General features: G+C 41.8%; 2 protein-coding genes across 2 annotated transcripts in view; one reads left to right on the forward strand and one right to left on the reverse strand.

The window, feature by feature from the left end:
• The window catches only part of lrp1ab (low density lipoprotein receptor-related protein 1Ab), a 408,853-nt gene that overhangs the window by 78,473 nt on the left and 309,383 nt on the right, over positions 1 to 20,997 (reverse strand). The window contains exons 42-51 of the mRNA XM_034172428.1: positions 12,174 to 12,363; positions 11,794 to 11,998; positions 10,598 to 10,790; positions 10,321 to 10,446; positions 10,093 to 10,221; positions 5,396 to 5,515; positions 4,924 to 5,037; positions 4,638 to 4,787; positions 285 to 407; positions 13 to 129 (exon numbers count right to left, since the gene is read on the reverse strand). Coding sequence (XP_034028319.1) covers positions 13 to 129; positions 285 to 407; positions 4,638 to 4,787; positions 4,924 to 5,037; positions 5,396 to 5,515; positions 10,093 to 10,221; positions 10,321 to 10,446; positions 10,598 to 10,790; positions 11,794 to 11,998; positions 12,174 to 12,363 — 1,467 coding nt within the window. The remainder of the gene's footprint in view (positions 1 to 12; positions 130 to 284; positions 408 to 4,637; positions 4,788 to 4,923; positions 5,038 to 5,395; positions 5,516 to 10,092; positions 10,222 to 10,320; positions 10,447 to 10,597; positions 10,791 to 11,793; positions 11,999 to 12,173; positions 12,364 to 20,997) is intronic.
• On the forward strand, positions 18,996 to 20,035 carry LOC117512386 (galanin receptor type 1-like). Its single transcript, XM_034172429.1, has one exon. It carries the CDS (start codon positions 19,016 to 19,018, stop codon positions 20,033 to 20,035), a length of 1,020 nt encoding a protein of 339 aa, XP_034028320.1. The 5' UTR covers positions 18,996 to 19,015.

Raw genomic sequence — 20,997 nt, forward strand, 5'->3', positions numbered from 1 at the left:
CGTGTCACATACTGCACTGCTGGTCCTCATCAGAGCCGTCACCACAGTCATCAGAGCCATCACACACCCAGTGGCTGGAAATGCAGCGGTGGTTTTTACACTCAAACTGAGTGGACGTACAAAATTTGTCTGTAAGAGAGGGCATAGAGAGCTCAACTTTCTGAACAATCATTTTATTCACCGTATTTCAAAGTCACATTTTCCTGAGTGCAGTAAGACTCCCTTGAGAAGAACTCTGGTCTTTCTGGTACATTTGGTGGTGGACGTAAGTGTAGTCGACTCACCGCAGTGAGTCTCATCAGCGCCGTTCTCACAGTCATTCTCCTTGTCACATGTCCAACTCATAGGAATGCAGCGACCGCTGGGACATGCAAAGAAGTTGACTGGACACTTGAGCTTTCTTTTGTCTGCAACACAGAATATGTCAAACCTTTGGCAGGTTGGAGATGCAAAAAGCAACAATACAATGGGCATTCAAAAAGTATCCGATCTTATTTCAATCCCACAGAATCAAATGAAGCATATGAGTTGTTATTTGCACATTTTTTCCCACCCGCAGAGCACATCAGTCGCCAGCAGTCAGCCTAAGAGTAAACGTGTACTGAGCACCCGTCGAATTCTTATTTGCTACATGACGGAAGGACTTGAGCAAAAGTACTGCATCAAATTTTGCCAAAAACTTGGTGATACCCAAGTGGAAACCATTCGCAAGATTCAGCAGGCTTTTGGCAATGATGCCATGAGATAACGTAAATACAGGAGTGGTATAACCACTTCAAAAGTGGGTGTATATTAGAGGAAAGAAAAGCACGTTCTGGTAGACCATCCAGAAGCAAAATGGCCAAGTGACTGACAGAACACGAGCTTTGGTCATGGATGACTGTCATGTCATCATCCAAGAACTTGCAGACGAGGTGGGGATAAACACGGGCTTGGTATATTCCACTGGGCATGTGGAGAGTGTCAGTGAAATTCATGCTGAAGCTGCTAACGGCAAAACAGAAGCAACTATGCCTGGAAGTCTCACAGAACATGATGGAATGTGCAAACAGTGACTGCAACTTCCTGAACACCATCATCACTGGTGAAGACATGGATTTATGGATACAAACCAAAAACTACATTTCAGTCATCGTAATGGAAACATCCAACATCACCGGGGTCAAAGGAAGCATGGCAGTTGCGCAAGCAATGTCAGTGATATTAACTCTTTTCTTTGACTCTCATGTAGGGGTCTGAAATTTTCATCTTAGGTGCATGTCCACTGTGAGAGACATAATCAAAAAAAAAAAAAAATCGCTAATCACAATGTATGATTTTTTTAATAATTTATTTGTATGTTACTGCTGCAAATAAGTATTTGAACACCTGTGAAAATCAATGTTAATATTTGGTACAGTAGCCTTTGTTTGCAATTACAGAGGTCAAATGTTTCCTGTAGTTTTTCACCAGGTTTTCACACACTGCAGCAGGGATTTTGGTCCACTCCTCCATACAGATCTTCTCTAGATCTTTCAGGTTTGGAGTTTCAGCTCCCTCCAAAGATTTTCTATTGAGTTCAGGTCTGGAGACTGGCCAGGCCACTGTGGGACCTTGAAATGCTTCTTACAGAGTTCCCCCTTAGTTGCCCTGGCTGTGTGTTTGGGGTCATTGTCACGCTGGAAGACCCAGCCATGACCCATCTTCAATGCACTTACTGAGGGAAGGAGGTTGTTTGCCAAAATCTCACAATACATGACCCCATCCATCCTCCCGTCAATACGGTGCAGTCATCCTGTCCCCTTTGCAGAAGAGCACCTCCAGAGTATGATGTTTCCACCCCCATGCTTCACGGTTGGGATGGTTTTCTTGGGGTTGTTCTCATCCTCCAAACATGGTAAGTGGAGTTGATTCCAAAAAGCTCTATTCTGGTCTCATCTGACCACATGACCTTCTCCCATGCCTCCTCTGGATCATGCAGATGATCACTGGTGAACTTCAAACGGGCCTGGACATAAGCTGGCTTGAGCAGGGGGACCTTGCTGCCCTGCAGTATTTTAAACCATGACAGCATCATGTGTTACTAATGTAATCTTTGTGACTGTGGTCCCAGCTCTCTTCAGGTCATTGACCAGGTCCTCCTGTGTAGTTCTGAGCTTTCTCAGAATCATCCTTACCCCACAAAGTGAGAGCTTGCATGGAATCCCAGACTGAGGGAGATTGACAGTCATCTTGTGTTTCTTCCACTTTCTAATAAATAATCATAACAGTTGTTGTCTTCCTTCCACTTTCTAATAAATAATCATAACAGTTGTTGTCTTCTACCAAACTGCTTGCCTGTTGTCCTGTAGTCCATCCCAGCCTTGTGCAGGTCTACAGTTTTGTCCCTGGTGTCCTTAGACAACTCTTTTGTCTTGGCTATGGCGGACGGGTTGGAGTGTGATTGATTGAGTGTGTGAACAGGTGTCTTTTATACAGGTAACAAGTTCAAACAGGTGCAATTAATACAGGTAAAGAGTGCAGAATAAGAGGGCTTCTTAAAGAAAAATTAACAGGTCTGTGTGAGCCAGAATTCTTGCTGGTTGGTAGGTGTTCAAATACTTATTTGCAGCAGTAACATACAAATAAATTATTTAAAAAAATCATACATTGTGATTTCCGGATTTTTTTTAGACTGTGTCTCTCACAGTGAACATGCACCTAAGATGAAAATTTTAGACCCCTCCATGATTTCTAAGTGGGAGAACTTTCAAAATCACAGGGTGTTCAAATACTTATTTTCCTCACTGTATATAGAGCGCCAAATCACAACAAAGGTGCCTCAAGGCGCTTCAGAGAAGCAAGGTCTAACCTTACCAACCCCCAGAGCAAGCACACAGGCGACAGCGGTAAGGAAAAACTCCCTCTGATGATTTGAGGAAGAAACCTCAAGCAGACCAGACTCAAAGGGGCGACCCTCTGCTTGGGCCATGCTACCGACACAAATTACAAAACAATTCACAAAATGAATAAACAGGAAATGTTGCAGGTGCACAGGACAGGAGGGTTGCAGAAACAGACACCACAGCCATCTCTGGATGGAGCTGCACCTCTAACAGAGAGCAAATCAACAGGCATCAGAAAGATAACAGGTACAGTATAATTTGTCAGCATTAAGCAACAAGAAAAACAGAAGAAATACTAAGGTGATCACCGACCACTAGCCCTAAGCTTCAAGAAAACACCCAGAATTTAGATAAAATTGAGGCCACAGCATGCTACGTTTCCTAATGAAATTAATTTAAAAGGGTAAAAAGCATAGTAACATACTATGGCAATATGCTAATCATACGAAAGGGAAAATAAGTGCGTCTTAAGTCTGGACTTGAAAGTCTCCACAGAATCTGACTGTTTTATTGATGCAGGGAGATCATTCCACAGAACAGGGGCATAATAAGAGAAAGCTCTGTGACCCACAGACTTTTTATTCACCCTACAGGCACAAAGTAGTCCTGCACCCTGAGAACACAGAGCCCGGGCCGGTACGTAGGGTTTAATTAGGTCAGCTAGGTACAGAGTTGAAGGTTCGTGAACAAATTTATAGGCTAGTAGCAGAATGTTAAAATCTGATCTCACAGGAACAGGAAGGCAGTGAAGAGATGGCAATATGGGTGTAATGTGGTCAAACTTTCTGCTTCATGTCTAAAGTCTGGCAGCAGGATTTTGAAACAATTGGAGACCCCTAATACTGGACTGTGATAAACCAGAAAATAGAACATTGCAGTTGTCCAATCTAGAAGAAACAAATAAATGAATCAGGGTCTCAGCATCAGCCATAGACAGGATGGAACGAATCATCACACTCCTTGTAATATCTCTAATATGGAAATCAAAGGACAACGTAGGATAAAAATTACCCCATGGTTCCTCACTTTCAGTGTGATGCATGACACACAAGCCTAGGCTAGCTGGTCAAATTGATGCCAATGTCTCACTGGACCAAGAACCATCATTTCAGTCTTATCAGAGTTTAAAAGTAGGAAGTTGCTCGACATCCAGCTTCTCACTGATGAAAGGCAATCTTCTAAGGATTTTATGTGGATGAAATTACCAGCAGTTAATCACGAGTATGCACCAGAAGGCCAAAATATTAATAAAGAGTATTGGGAGGTCCTACAACACCTTCATGATGCTGTGCACCACTGAAAGATGGTGGATCCACTGTAGATTACTGGCATATAAATACAATACTAATTAAAAGGTAATGCTATTTTCTGGTGTGTGTGTGTGTGTGTGTGTGGGGTGGGGGGAGGGGGGGGGGGTAGCAGCAAAAGTTGGCTGCTCCATCATGACAATGCACCCACCCATTTTGCTCAGCAAGGCTCCCTACTCTCCTGATATGGCTCCCTGTGATTTTTGGCTGTTCCCCAAGATCAAAACAACACAAAAAAGGGCCTTTATTTGAGTGGCAAGAAGACATTATGTGGAATGTGACAGCCCAGCCGGACCATTCCAAATGGCAGAATGGCTTGGTGAAGTCTGTGCAGTCCCAAAGAGACTACTTTGAAGGGGATTAGGATTTCAGACTCCCAGGTAAATAATTATATTTTTCATGGCCAAAGGTTGGATACTCTTTGAATGCACCAGTGCTTGCAGGGGAAACAACTTCGTCAGCCGACCTGGGCAGTTTCTCTCATCGGAAAAGTCTCCACAGTCGTTGTTACCATCACACACCCATGAGGACAGATAGCAGAGGGTGGTTTTCTCACAGCTCTGGAAGGAAGCTCCTTTCACCCCCAGACGGAAGAAACGGGAGCAGTCAGTAGGTTCTGTGGAAAACAGGGGACGAAATGTTATCCATTGGCCTCATTATCAGCCTGTTTTTAAAACACATGGGAGTGTCAACCTTTCCGTTTAAAAATATCTGTCTGTCACTAATGAGTAGAATAAAGTAAATTCACTCACGACAGTTCATTTCATCGCTCGCGTCCTCACAGTTGACCACTTGGTCACAGCGGCTATAGTTGGAGATGCAGCTTCCGTCTTTGCACTGAAACTCTCCCACTTTACACACAGTTACTGCAGGAACAAAAGAAATTTTCTTCTTAATTCAAAAATTCAATGAAAAAACAAATCACTTCGTAACTCACAGTAATAATAATAACATAAGTAAGACATAAGTAATACAGGCTTATACAGAGAGCAGTATCAAAATTTGCTCTTTATGTTTTGTTAAGTTTATTTTCCTGCTAGACTGATGCAGTATAGATATTACCACAAATTTACTTATGTACCAAACCAATAACAAAACCTCTGCTAAGCAAAACTTTGCCAACATCCAAGACTGTGCAAAACGAGCTTCATTCTTTTGTTGTCTGAGAGTAACTGAGAAGTTTTGGACCAATTTCACTTAAAAAAAAAAACAGAAATTTCTTACTATTGCAAGGCAGTTCATCTGAGTGGTCACCACAGTCATCAGTACCATCACACCAGAACTGGTGGCCAATGCAGCGGCCATTTATGCAGCGTCTGTAGCCTTTCTTACAAAGACGATTGGCTGTGAAGGAGCAGAAGATAATGAACATCTACTCACATGCAGAATGAGTCTTTGCATATTGCTTAATGGGCTTTTCAGAAATCACAATACATGACCACTGTATTCACATCCTATCTCACTTTATCACAAGGGATCACAACAATTTTATGGATGTTGGAGCCCAAAATGTAAACGTGCCATACACAGTGATGCGAGTGGAACATGAAGAATTTTTTTTGACGTTGGGGCTGTAGCACCTAGTGGGGGTCTGAGGGAACTCGCACAGAAAATTGCTGCAATATCACATGCAATTTGGTGCAATTAATAAACTAAAAGAGAGCTATTTCTCAGTCTCATTTTCTTGCTCATTTTAGTCATAAAAAGCAGATTTTCCCATATTGGAAAGATGACAGAACTATAACACAGTCTGTCACATGGATTAGAATACTATTTGATGAGACAACATATTCTTATTGGACTGTTACTGTTCTCTCTCTACATTAATCTAAACATTTGACTTCACCAATTTGTGCTTTTATAACAACCGATAGTGTCTTAAAATAAAATCTGATACAAGTAAAGCTTTATCTACTGTTCATTAAGTCACCAATATACAGTAGTGTTCAGAATAATAGTGTAATGTGACTAAAAAGATTAATCCAGGTTTTGAGTATATTTCCTATTGTTACATGGGAAACAAGGGACCAGTAGATTCAGTAGATTCTCACAAATCCAACAAGACCAATCATTTATGATATGCACACTCTTAAGGCTATGTAGAAGCACTCAGAGTGCAAACCTCCGTCAAGGCCATGGAGTCACTGATGCCATAACATCTACATGCCGTGGAATCATTGAACATAAAAAAGTCTAACAATGATGTTTGCTCAGTAGTAAAAAAAAAGTTTCATCTGCTGTGACTGGATAGCATGTATCCTTAGCACTTGGCATCACAGTTTATTGCAACTTACACCTTTCCCAGAAGCTACTGTCATCTGAGCACTGATATTGATATTGCATGTGCTTATAGACAAAAACAAATAAGAGACAAAATTCAATTTATTATTCAACTAAACTGCAAATATATTAATTTTTTAACATTTATGAAACACTTCTCAAAACAAGGCCATAGGGTCACTGACCCTAAAGAGATTCCGTCTGTTTCTCTAAAATTGTATATAATAATCATTAGATTATTAATATATAAGCAAAAATAAATGTAAGAAATATAACAATTTGAAAACAAATGCACCCGAACATGATGACAGCTGCAACTGCTTAATGCTAACTTTTAACACTGAAAATGCCATAGACATGCTAAAGCGTTAGCATCGGGATCCGGATCGTGATCTGGAGCACCACTAAAATTTAATCACTTGTTCCTCTTGTCATTTCCAACCACTCCACAAAATTTCATCAAAATCCGTTCAAAACTTTTGGAGTTAGCCTGCTGACAGACAGACAAACAAACAAACGCGAAAACATAACCTCCTTGGCGGAGGTAACAAATGCACCCGAACGTGATGACAGTTGCAACTGCTTAATGCTAACTTTTAACATTGAAAATGCCATAGACATGCTAAAGTGTTAGCATCGTGATCCGGATCATCACTAAAATTTAATCACTTGTTCCACTTGTCATTTCCAACTACTCCACCAAATTTCATCAAAATCCGTTCAAAACTTTTTGAGTTATCCTGCTGACAGACAGACAAACAAACGCGACCGAAAACATAACCTCCTTGACAGAGGTAAAAAAGTAGAAAAGGGGGCGTTCACAATAATAGTAGTGTGGCATTCAGTCAGTGAGTTTGTCAATTTTGTGGAACAAACAGGTGTCCCCTATGTAAGGATGAAGCCAGCACTTGTTGAACATGCCTTTCTCTTTGAAAGCCTGAGGAAAATGGAACGTTCAAGACGTTGTTCAGAAGAACAGCGTAGTTTGATTAAAAGGTTGATTGGAGAGGGAAAACTTATACGCAGGTGCAAAAAATTATAGGCTTGTACACACCGCCGATGCTCCTGCTCTTACTACCCTTCCACTTTTGCACACACAATATGTCTACCTTTCTCCTCTCCATCATATCAGCCAGCTCTCTCCCTTTACCAGTCATACTACCAACATTCAAAGTCCCCCCTCTCATTTCCACCCTTCTAGTTTTCTGATATGGGAAAATATCAGACTGGAAATCAGCCAACCAGAGCGCATGTGCCGTCGCAGCCGTACAATAAAAATTTTTATCATATTTTCCTCCACATGAATACCATGTAACAGAAGAAACAAACAAAAAATAAAAAATAAAAAAAAATAAAAAAATGCAGATTTAGCAGGCTAACATGCAGAGTTTGCATGGAGACAGTTTGAAGTAAATTCATTCCAAAGACAGATTTTGATTTGTATGAAATAACTTGAATAACATAAACTGACAACAAAGTCAGTCAAAAAATAATATAATAAGATCAAAGACTTAGTGTTTGCGTTTCCATATAAACGATTAAAAAAATATACATATAAGTCGAGTTGGCATTTTGGTCCTTTTTGCTCAAACCAGGCCCATTTGAATTTATTCTTGATGAACTTTAAATCATCTCCTTGCAGCAGAACAACATTTTCATCCATTTGTTTTGTAGTTTCAACATGACACGGAGTTCACAGTGAAATTTGTAACAGTGTCTCTCATTTGCTGCTGTGTGGACGAGCAGCGGCACGTTACATTTATCCTTCAGTCTCGGACCAGGACGTAAAAACATGAGACTTAATACCCAACGTGGTGTCTCAGAGAAATTTCCAAATGATTTTACAAATAAGAACATCATGAAATCAGACCACAGACAAAATCTGAAGAGTGCCATTAAAACAAAAATAACCCGGAAACATTTGCCACAGAAGTAAAAACCTGGATTTCTGGAAATTCCCAGAAAAGTCCCATCACTGCATGCACATGATGACTTGTATGATGACCTGTAACCATATTCTTAACCATAAAACTAAAAAGGACAAGATAGGAGCAATTCTACCTGCATTTCCGATGTACTACTGTCTTGAGTTCATTATGAACAACATTAAAACTCAACATGAAAAGGTCTTCATTGGATGAATTCACCACAGTGCCCATTTTAGCTTTAATTCATACCACAAAGTGCTCAACAGTGTTGAGCAAAATAATGCTTCGTGGTGTCGACAGCACTGCTGTAAAGGTTTGACAATTGTCAAATTTAGCTTCAGGAAAAATGTGATCATTTTGGATGTATCACTAAACGTGCGCTTTATCACACATTGCAAAAACCCAAGTTTGCTGAAGTGTAGTAGTTGAGGATGGACTTGTTGTCTGCCTGGGTGATTGGCATCCAGGACCAAAGGTACAGTCACTTGCCCAGTTCCGGATCATTGCCAGTTCCGGATCACTGCTGTATTTTTTGCGCCGCCGTTTCTCGTAATCAGCACGAATAAGCTAATACTTGGTACCAATGGAAAGATTGATGTTTTGTCTACAAACGACCACAAGCTCGACCGGATCCAGCCGTCCTTGTGATCAGCGGAGGAATCAAAACATCCCGGTGTCTGCGGTGTGCGCGCTTTTTCTGACTCACTCATTCCTGCAAGTTTTAAAGTAACGAAAACGTAACTAAAACGTAGCAAAGGTGAGTTAGCTGTTCGGTGTTTGTGGTTCTAGAGTGGGAAAATACTTACTTACTTGGGTAGAAAATGTCAGTGTGTTATGTCTTGCTGTTTAATTGCTGCGCGCATTTATCTCCGACGCAAAAATTTGCCAGTTGCGGATCACTGAAGCAGCAGCCTCGTGTCTGTAGTTGTAAGTCAAGTGGACTTTGGGGATCATCTTAACATCACGAATGGGAATGAATGTGGGGGCTTTTATTTTTTAATTCGGGAGAAATCTCACCTCCACACTTCATTTTTTTGCTCGTAAAAACGTATAACGGCGCTTTTCGAAACAAAGTAAATTCTCATTTAATAAGTATTATTTCTATCATTTTGTGTTCAAAACACATTCTCGGGCATGGTGTGTATCATTCTGCATTAGAAGGGCTCCAGCCAGATGCCAGGAATGCCCCCAAAATGACGCAGTGTCGTGATACGGAACTGGCAAAAGTGATCCGTTTCTGGCAAATGTTTGCACCAAGCATAATGTGGCTTCACACTTTAAGTAGAAGCGCTACTCCACCCAGACTTTTTCAGCTAAATAACATCCAAATACCCAATACAACAATACACAATAAAGGACATTCAGTTGCATTATGGCTCCGTATAGTGGGACTTTAAAAAAGGTGAACCGGAACTGGGCAACCGTCTGTAGCTATGTTGTGCAGTGGATGCAGACACGCACAGCACTTTCATATGGTTCCAACAGAACCCATGAAAGGCAGGCAAGAGTGTCTTAACTTCTTCTCTTTCTTATGGTCCAGAAAACGGTTGCAAATAATGTAACAATACTTTAATTTGTGCTCAAACATCAAATTGCTGAGTGTGATCCTTTAAAATCTGGTGACCAGAGTGTTTGATTGAACACTCTCTCTAAATAAAAGCATCAGCTACAATGCAAAATATTAAAGTTAACTTGACAAAGAAAAACCCTCACCGCAGTATGACTGCTTCTCATCAGACTTGTCCTTACAGTGGGCCATACCATCGCAGGTCAGGCTGTAGTTGATGCAGTCACCGTTGCCACACTCAAAGTCATCCACACTTCCACATGACACATTCAGTGCTAGCAAGGTGGAAACATATGAACAGACATGAAGTGCTTTAGTCAACAGAAATGTTTTGAGAGAACTTTATGTTAAAAACTTTCTTTCACTTCTCTTACAAGAACAGGTGTTGTCCTCTAAAAGCTGTCTCTCTCCACGACAACTGCAGTTTACGCGTCCGTCGGATGTGGGCAGACACAGGTCTTGGCAGCCTCCGTTATTTGTTCGGCAAGGAGAAAACTCACCTAAAGAGCAAGTAAACCAGGCTGATTATCTACGCTAAGAATGAGTGAATGAGTAGCAATGGAGCTGCCCTCATATTCATGCACAAGTATGAATAAAACAAAATTATGATATGCAAAAACTTAACCAATAGCTGTGGTGACTCGTACTCACAGCTGTTGGTGTCGTTAGCCACAGCGATGATGCCCATTGGCTGCTGAGGTATGTCGGCGCGCAGCACCTTCATATCTCCTCCCGTGTATTTGTCGGCTCTGAGAACAGCCCTCCTCACCCAGTCAGTCCAGAATATGTAGTCACCATAAACCGCCAGACCAAATGGGTGGACAGGCTCATTCTTCAACAAAACCTACAGGAGAAAATTTTCTCATCAATTCTTTAAAACGCACAACCCACTGAGAGGTTTGAAAGGCATGGTTTCTTTAATATTAATTTTTAAAAACCCCAGCAAAATTATGTCTTGTATTAAAGCCAAATAGAAACTATCATTTTGGTTCTCAAATTTCCATTGGTCCTAAAACTAATCACATGTTTGATCAGGAAATACAACCAAATCAAAGTTTAAAATACTGACATTTCATCTAAATCACTTTACTTTACATGTTATATGTAAAATATTGCCAATAATAAACGCTTTGCATGAACCATAACATGGAAACAAATAAAATTTTGCACTCCCACTGAAACTGGGAAGCACTGAATCAGTCTGCTGAGACCAATAGTCACGTGACCAAAATATGTTGGCTGAACTGCAGACAAGAGCAGAGAGGAAAGCGTGGAGAGGACAGAGAGATACAACACACACACACACACACACACACACACACACACACACACACACACACACACACACACACACACACACACACACACACACACACACACACACACAAAATAAACAAATAAACAAACATGCTTGTTGTATATGTATAGCAGGTACAGCCCCCTTCCCCCAGTATTATTAATACTGTGGGAAATTGGGGGAAACTGCGTATATAGAGTCTCGATTTTTTTTTTCAATTTTTATGAAACAAGTTATCAAAGAAATTCAGCTCCGGTTTTCCTTTTATTTTTTTTATGATTTATGACAAATCACGCTGCATTGTTCACTTCTGCCTATTTCTAAATATGGTTGTGCTGTTTCTGTGGAGGTGCAGGACTTGCAGGTGCAGTGACAAGTGAGCCCACAGTGAGTAAAAATGTAACAGGAGCGATTAATGCCCAAAAACTGCTTGTGGTCAGAGGGTTAAGATATTTTCTGCACAATTTCAACAGACTGTAAATGTTCAACCACTGCCATTATAATGGCTCTTCATTAACCAAAATGGAAAAATAAAACCCCATGGTCTTACATAGCGGCTGCTTCCGTCGTATTCACAGCGTTCAATCTTGTCCAATGTAGCATCAGAAAAGTAGAGTTTTTCAGCTCGATGGTCGATGGCGAGGCCATTCGGAGTTTTAATGTGACTGCCAATGATCACAAGCACATTGGCTCCATTCAAGGAAGCTCTCATGATACTGGGGGCCTGCTCATTCCAGTTAGTCCAGAACATTAGACTGTAATTCAAAGAAACACAGGACAGACATAATGATGTACAATGTGAGGTCCTAAAATGTCTTTGTTTAAAAGATACAGCTGACCAATCTGAAATAAATCTGCTTTGTAAAAGAAAATAAATACTATTGGACCTTGGTTTTGATATAAAGCAAACCAAGTAAATTAGATACTCACTCCTGACACTCATCCAGTACAAAGGCTCTTGGGTGGTCTTCCCCAGACATTGTGACCACAGTGTTGCGGTTATATGCGGCAGAGCGGCTCTGGTCCACAGTCTGACGAGTGATGGTGGAGGTTGTATAACTTGTCCAGTAGAGTGTATCCCAACCACGGTGGTACGCCAGGCCCTCAACTGACCCAACATCTGTGAAACAGAGAAGGAAGCTGGGACTCAGTAAACATACTGGGTCTATGGTAAAACACTAATGAGAACAAATTATTTTTTCTTATCGATGTAACAGGAAAGTCAAGGAGATTTACACAGATCTGTAAGAAGAGCCAGATATTAACCAGACACTCCCACCAGTAATACTTATGCTTTTATAAGTGAAAGGCATTCAAGATTTTGTATATCTTCTCAAATGACTTCACAAAGGACCACAAACTGTGAGGAAGAGCAGAAGCCAGTCCTACATCATAGGCCCTGAGGCTCACCGGGCTGGTGCATATCCCCTGATACTCTAGTGTGAAGCAGATAAGAGTCTACCACTCCCTCTGTATGGGACACCAGACCAAACTGGTACCAACCAAAGCTGGTACTATGGTTGGATGTTATAAACAGTATATAGTCATAGTATAAATTTGCTCTACAAATAGATTAGGCTTTGACATCATCAGCCTATTCCAACAAATCATCTTGAAAATGTAACAGCTCACGTTGCTTTATTTTGCAATTAATAAAAGAGCACAAAGTAGTGTGCAAGAAGAAAGACTGGAGGAATATCTGTTACTTGGACATGGTTCAGATTTAATAAGTCAAACATGATCATTTGCAAACTGTCTTTTAACAGTGGTTGCAATCTTTTCTATCACCTCAAATCAAAATTCATTGTGGAGTATGAGCAATGTAAAAGAATGCACCAACCACAAAATAAGTCTTCCAAAAACATAAAGACAACTGTTTGAGCGTATATAGAAAATAAAAGGCAGCTCTGCAAATCAGGTCCATTTTTGTTATCACTTTGTGCAGTTCAATTTTTATTATATTTTCATGAAAGCGAAGACTGAAGTTAATGAGAAAAGGTTTTGTATTTTTTTTATATATTGCAGTTTTGCACAATAAATATTTTTTAAACACCTCTGCATTCTGTGAAATATGTTGCAGTAATAGAGTTTAGAGTACAGTCAAAGCTGCCATGTAGTTACTATACAAGAGCTTTGCAACCTCAGATGCACGTATTTTGAAATTTCCCACATTTGTATTTTGAAAGATCCATGTGTATAATGTTACCATTTGTGCTTCAAATTATAAGGTGACAAACATTTTTGGCCATATTGTCCAGCCATAGCTGGTACCCATTTACACCAAGGTACAGTGGGATGATGCCTAGAGCACACACCTAGAACTGAATCCCAGTTTATATATTGGCAGTCCGGTGAGCAGACAAAAGCTCACAAGACTTGAGTTCATAAGACAAAAACTCACAAGACAAAAGTTCACACCCTTACTGAAACAAGACAAAAGCTCACATCACACAAATAAAAACTAGGTGTGAACTGACTGTGGAAGGTCAGAACAACTCTAGAAGGTGAAAGCCCCAGTCACACAGCACTAACGAAGGACAGCGAAGCCCAAACAAAACAAGAAATCTGGACTTTTGTTGACTTTCTGTTGTGGCTGGGGTGCCTGGCTGGCTTTTGTTTCTGTCTTCTGTTTTCTGTCTTTTGTTTTTCCTTCCAGGTGGCATGCGTTCAGGACTGAGTGGCTGTGTGGCTGAGTTATTAGGACCTCACCCTGATCACCTGAGGCTGGTCATGTGCAGCTCGTCAGGACTCACAGCTGTGGTGCATCTATATGGATTGGGGCATGGTTGCATTTAAGTCTGGAGTAAACAGTGTGTATTTGCCAGAGACTCGACCTTGTGACCAGACGGGTGAGATCGACGTTTAGAGAACCATCTCATCATCATGGACGCAGAGACCGTACCAGGTTTGATGCCATGGTCTGTGAAAGAGGAGGGGGTGAGGTCTCACGCTCGTCAGCACACTTCCTGAGGTATTTTAGGTTTTGTGACTAACATGAGTACAGTCAGTAAATGTGGTGTCCCTCACACCTTATTATATTGAGCTGTTATGTTAGTCGTTTAATCAGCTTCCACTGCAGTGGAGAATTGAACTGGGTGTTCCATGCCTGCAGGGTGGGAAGCTGATTGGTGATTAAGCCAGGAAGTGTTTGCTGTTTATGTAAACCTTTGAGTGGTCTCTCTGTGTGTGGAGTGGTGGACTCACATGATGGTTTCTTCTTTCACAGACTCGGTTGGTCGCGGCCAAATGGGGGGTGTCGGCGGGGTCCTTGGGTCCGAACTGTTCTGGCTCCGGACCGTTTGTGCTACTGGGAGCGCACCGTTCTTCCACCTCACCAGACCGCGCACTTATTTGTTATTAATTAGCACTCACTGTTATGTCATTAAATTCTGTTATCCTTTGAACCGTGCTCTGTTTCCTTTATGCTGGGTCCTACTTCAAACGCTGGTCGGTACTCCAACTGCGTCCGACACATAAAACTTTCGGAGCCATCGTTTAGCCTTCGTTCAGCTTCGTTTCTGCAGCTGGCGCTTTGATGGAATTTTCAAAGTGTTGAAAAATTTGAACAAATACCGCCGACCACCTCAATTCGTCCAAATTTCATTTTGCTTTCATTCTTGATGGCTTCTTAGCATTTGCTTAGTTTTCGTAACGTTAACGTTTCGTTTGACTTTCATCCAGCTTCGTTCAACCTCCCAAGTGCGACGTATTGAACAAAGGTTGACAAACGCAATGACATCTGAGTGAATCAACAACCAAAGCTTCAACAAGCTGAACGAAACATCCTTGAATTGCTACTGAATAGTTAATTTTTGGGATGAAAAAGTAATGTTTTCATACAGAAACAATAGCGTTAAGAACATTTGATCAACTACACTTTTGGTGATCAACACTTTTGGTTTTGCTCCCATTTTGTATGAGATGAACTCAAAGATCTAAAACTTTTTCCACATACAAAATATCACCATTTCCCTCAAATATTGTTCACAAACCAGTCTAAATCTGTGATAGTGAGCACTTCTCCTTTGCTGAGATAATCCATCCCACCTCACAGGTGTGCCATATCAAGATGCTGATTAGACACCATGATTAGTGCACAGGTGTGCCTTAGACTGCCCACAATAAAAGGCCACTCTAAAAGGTGCAGTTTTATCACACAGCACAATGCCACAGATGTCGCAAGATTTGAGGGAGCGTGCAATTGGCATGCTGACAGCAGGAATGTCAACCAGAGCTGTTGCTCGTGTATTGAATGTTCATTTCTCTACCATAAGCCGTCTCCAAAGGCGTTTCAGAGAATTTGGCAGTACATCCAACCAGCCTCACAACCGCAGACCACGTGTAACCACACCAGCCCAGGACCTCCACATCCAGCATGTTCACCTCCAAGATCGTCTGAGACCAGCCGCTCGGACAGCTGCTGAAACAATCGGTTTGCATAACCAAAAACTTTCTGCACAAACTGTCAGAAACCGTCTCAGGGAAGCTCATCTGCATGCTCGTCGTCCTCATCGGGGTCTCGACCTGACTCCAGTTCGTCGTCGTAACCGACCTGAGTGGGCAAATGCTCACATTCGCTGGCGTTTGGCATGTTGGAGAGGTGTTCTCTTCACGGATGAATCCTGATTCACACTGTTCAGGGCAGATGGCAGACAGCGTGTGGCGACATGTGGGTGAGCGGTTTTCTGATGTCAATGTTGTGGATCGGGTGGCCCATGGTGGCGGTGGGGTTATGGTATGGGCAGGCATCTGTTATGGACGAAAAACACAGGTGCATTTTATTGATGGCATTTTGAATGCACAGAGATACCGTGACGAGATCCTGAGGCCCATTGTTGTGCCATACATCCAAGAACATCACCTCATGTTGCAGCAGGATAATGCACAGCCCCATGTTGCAAGGATCTGTACACAATTCTTGGAAGCTGAAAATGTCCCAGTTCTTGCATGGCCGGCATACTCACCGGACATGTCAACCATTGAGCATGTTTGGGATGCTCTGGACCGGCGTATGCGACAGCGTGTACCAGTTCCTGCCAATACCCAGCCATTTCAACCGTCCGTGGCTGGCCTATGCGTGCGTGTCTTTGGGAGTAGCCTCTGTCTGACAGTTCCCCATGGATGATGTCATGGAGTCATCAAAGGTACTCGTCAGGACAAATACCATACAACAAGGTACAGACACCGCGAGAACTCAGAATGTGAAGACAAACAAAATCTCGCACCTGCAAGCACGGCGGACACAGCTGGCTGCATTCGGTTTTATACCTGCTTTCGGTCACGTCATCATGAATGCTTCATTTTGATTTCGTTTAAACCATCAAGGCTGACGTTCGCTTCATTTTTCTTTCATTAGTTTCGGTTTTCTTTCGTTCAACCCTTTGCTGACATCTTTGCAGAAACAAATTTCTTTTGAGTTCTGTTTAAGTTCGCTTGATTCGCAGGCTTTTCGGTGATGGGAAAAGTGCAGAATCTTTCATCCACCTTTTCTCAACAATTTTTGACTTTTTTCCTTTTTCCAGCTATCGCTGTGTGCCGTGTGACCAAGCATAACTCATCAAATGTGTAAAATGAGGAGAAACTCCCCTCACCCTGGCTTCCTCCCTGCAACCCTGGAGGCAGCGCGGTTTTTAAGCTGGGCGGCGCATGCCCTCCTGCTGTGGCCTTCACCCACTTTGCCTCATTTCGGATGATGACTGCTTCAAGTTTAGTGCACATAAACAATGTCAAATGTATATGTGTTGTCTTTAATTCTGATGTGTGCCATTATTATGTTCAACCGGTAATAATTGTGGATTAATAGCTGTATTTTGTCTGAGGTAATTGGGGTGTAAACGTAATTTCATTGTTGTTGCACTCGTGTAATGACAATGACAATAAATCTCATCTCATCTCATCTTATTAGTTATGTTTGTGATCTTTTGTATAATAACTTCTATCTGTTTAAAAAATGTGAACTTTTGTCTTTTTTTCATTAAGGGTGTGACCTTATGTCTTGTGAGCTTTTGTCATGGAATCTGGCAGTCCAACTCTTTACTGAGAAATTTAAAAAATAAAATAGGAACAGTGCGTCACAAAGCAGAGTGTATGCTATGCCTGCTGTCCCTGGAGACAGTTAAAGACTTTGTATCATCCTGTTGTTTCATGGCCGACTGCCTACAGACACACAAATACAGCTCTCTCTGGACAATCATTTACAGTGACTTGTTCTGGCAAGAAAACTGCCACTGGAACAGATTGAGTCACTTTAGGGAAACAGGCCAGGGTGAATAAGTCAGCCATGGGCGGCAAAGATAAAGCAGCTGCAAGCGCTCTACTTTCTTCTTTGTGCTGTGACGCCAACAAAAACTACAAGGCAGCAATATGTGTATATCTATGGTGCCTACCACGATCAGCATCATGGAAAACAAGCTTCTAATGCAGTATTGCAAGCTGCAAGGTGTGTACATCCATCTGTTCTGAGTCACACTACCAACCTCGTTTACGACCACCCAACAATAAAACGCCATACACTCCACGCAACTGTTTGCGCTCAGCTGAAAGTCAATATTTGTGGTTTAATAGATATTGAGTTTAATGACTCAACATTAATGTACCTTTACCATGATTTTGTAGTGGTAAAAGAACCTATTTAACCAATTAAAAAGCATCAAAATGACAATTTTAGCATGGAACAGAGTGACAAAGCAAAGTCAAACATCAAGCCGGACCAACGAACTATGAAACAAAGCTGTACTCAGCAAAAATAAGACACAATGTGACCGTGAGCAGCTAATTACGCTCAGAAAAGGTAAACTGAGGATGAAGAGTGGCTTGAGAGCAGCTTTGGATGAGGAGAAAGCACAGCTGCCTCCCCTCCCACTGCAGATACAGTATACCTCAGCTCCTCGCCACTGTGCAAACAGCAGTGGAAATCTGTTGGGATGATTGTTGCCGATGAGAAAAACACTTACAACTGACAAAATAACGCTGAGAACTGAACAAATTTTGGGACTATGTTTTTCTTTTTAACCAGCTCTGAAGATTGGGTTATTTGCTCAAGGACTCTTCTGAGAATGGAATCCACACATTACCTGTGAACAGGTTCCAGACAGACAAGACGCCTACTGTTATGGTGACCACTTAGCATTAAGTAGCACTGACTGCTGTTAACGTGGAATGTCTCTTGGGGGCTAATGGGATGAACTTTTCCACTGTTGCCTCGTTTCAAGAAATCAATACACCAGCTGACATCCATCTGGTTTTGAAATAAAATGATCTTTTTTGGATTACAAAAGGACATGCTGATGAAGGAAAGCCAAATCCAGGTGTTGTTTTCAGATTTGTTTCAACTGTAATAAAGATTTTAAGAGGTTTTTGGAAACTATGCCTTAAATTTTCCAACAAAGGAAGGTACCCAATCCAACAGTCTGTTTTCATTTTGGACAGATGGCAATTCTTTTAGTGGGATTCAGTCATATAAGGAGCGCACCTGCTACTCAACACGGCACCACCTGATATCTGCATATCTGTGCACTTTAAAATGAATTCAAATTACATAATCTATTTCAGCATATATGTATGCTGAAATAGATGTTATGTAAGTCACATTAACAATTCTTTTAGAGATAAGCGCACTTAAAATATATGAAGTAGAATGCAACTCTTCTACATTGGAATGAGAATACTTGCTTTCTTAATGGTGTTTGATATTAATGCTTGTGTATTGCTGCTCTGATTTTCAAAATCAAGTCCACTGGCTTAAATCCTCAATAGAGCTTCACTTTGAGTGCATGGATCTGCGGCAACAAGTAAATTACAGTGACCTTTGTCAAACCAACAAAACAGATGAAACTTTGATGATGACCTTCATACTAGTCATGGATGGAATAATTCTGGCAAGTGGCCTGGTGGGGCAAATCTTGGTCATAGTCATCCTTACTGGCAGGAGGAGGAGAGATAGTCAGCCCCAGCATCGTACTGACATCTTGTTGTTGGCTTTGAGTGCTGCAGACCTGCTACTGCTGTTTTGCCTGCCCTTCCACACCTCTGCCATCGGCCTTGGCTACTGGCCTTTTGGGAACATCTTATGCAAAGTCATCAGCTTCCTTGGTGTCGCCTGCTCAGTTGCCTCAGTCTTCACACTTGCAGCTTTGGCCGTGACACGCTACCTGACTGTGGTACACCCAAACTGGGCCTACCGTTCTAGAAAACACCATCGCCTAAAGCTGTCAGTCGCTCTGCTCTGGCTCCCTGCCTTAGCTTTGGCCTCGCCTCAGTTTGCTATCCGCAGAGTTAGCGTGTCTAGCGCTGTGTCCTGCTTTGCTTTTTTGTCAACAGCTAGCCAATTTGTCTACAGCCTTGCCCTTTTCTTGTTTGGCTTTGCAATACCCCTGGGTATCATTGTGATGATGTACACCAAGATCTACTGTTTTCTTCGGCATGCACGCAAGCTTGGCAATGCCCCTCAGCTGGAACGCTACCAGAGACAGGTCACTCACACTTCAGCTCTCCTAGTTGTGGTCTTCACACTCCTCTGGCTGCCATCCTACAGCCTCATGTTCTCCTTAATAGGAGGAACTGTATCAGTATCACCAGCCTACCGTACCATTGCCATCATAGCCAGACTGCTGGCATCGCTGGCAGCTGTAGTAAACCCCATTCTATATGGCTTTATGTCTCAGAGGTTTAGACATGAATTACTGCAGCTGGGGAGAGCGCACTGGACATGGTGCAAAACCCATCTGATTGGATGCTCTAACATGGTGCAGCCCTTTGAACTGGACACACCTTCAGAGAGAGGGCAAAACTGACTGGGCCCACTGAGCGAAGGAAAACTGTCCAGAGAAGGGTAGAAGAAATGGTAAAAGGCCCTTTTGAAGCACAACCTCAAGAGCTATTCCATCCATTGGAAGACTTGGGAAGAAGAAGCGAGGAACCGAGCCAGCTGGTGAGCAATGCGTCACATGGGAGCAGAAGCCTTTGAAAATATGCAGATGAACAAGACGGATGAGAAAAAGAGAAAGAGGAAGGAGAGAGAGCAAGCTCCTAACCGGCCAAAGCTTCCCACAGCAACCACATGCAGCGTCTGTCAGAAACAGTGCACATCAAGACTGGGCTCATTCAGTCATCTCCACATCCACCATCCAGTCTGGAATCAATTGAGATAATCTTCCTCGTTACTGAGGGATTGACACAATAACGACTCCTCAATCTAATAAATGTTGCATTTTCAGAATTTGTCAAAACTCAAGTGTCAATAGAATATTAATAAACACAACCTCATACAATTCACCCATTTCCCTGTGTTTTCTAGCACGGACTGAGTACTGTGAATTCTGAATGTTAAGAAAGGCTTCAAAGTTTTAATATGTGAGGACAACCTTTTCTTGATGAACTAAAAACTGGTTTAAAATATATTTAAGTACAGAAACACTCAAAAAGCAGTGTGAGAGAGAGAGAGAGAGAGAGAGAGAGAGAGAGAGAGGGTGCATGTGTATTTGTGTGCAAGTGCAACTTGTTCAAGTGAAATCTACAGCACCTGTGCTTTTATTCCAGTTGTCCTTTCTGGGTCGTTATGATGTCAGCATGTGTGATGATGGTTGTTTATAGTGTTAACAAAAGGACGGACAACATTCAATCATTAAAGGAGAGGGTCAAGCAAATGTTAACAGTTCACAGCTGAGATATCAGCGAACACAAGTAATTACAACTCTTCACATGATCAGATTTGACATGATTTTCCCCTTGTAGTGGTTTTAGCTCGTCAGAAAAG

This window comes from Thalassophryne amazonica, chromosome 6 (genome assembly GCF_902500255.1).
Source record: "Thalassophryne amazonica chromosome 6, fThaAma1.1, whole genome shotgun sequence".
Classification (NCBI taxonomy): Eukaryota; Metazoa; Chordata; class Actinopteri; order Batrachoidiformes; family Batrachoididae; genus Thalassophryne; species Thalassophryne amazonica.

Bases quoted from the DNA above. Each gene is read 5' to 3' on its own strand.
- LOC117512386 (XM_034172429.1), top strand. From the start codon at position 19,016: ATGGATCTGCGGCAACAAGTAAATTACAGTGACCTTTGTCAAACCAAC.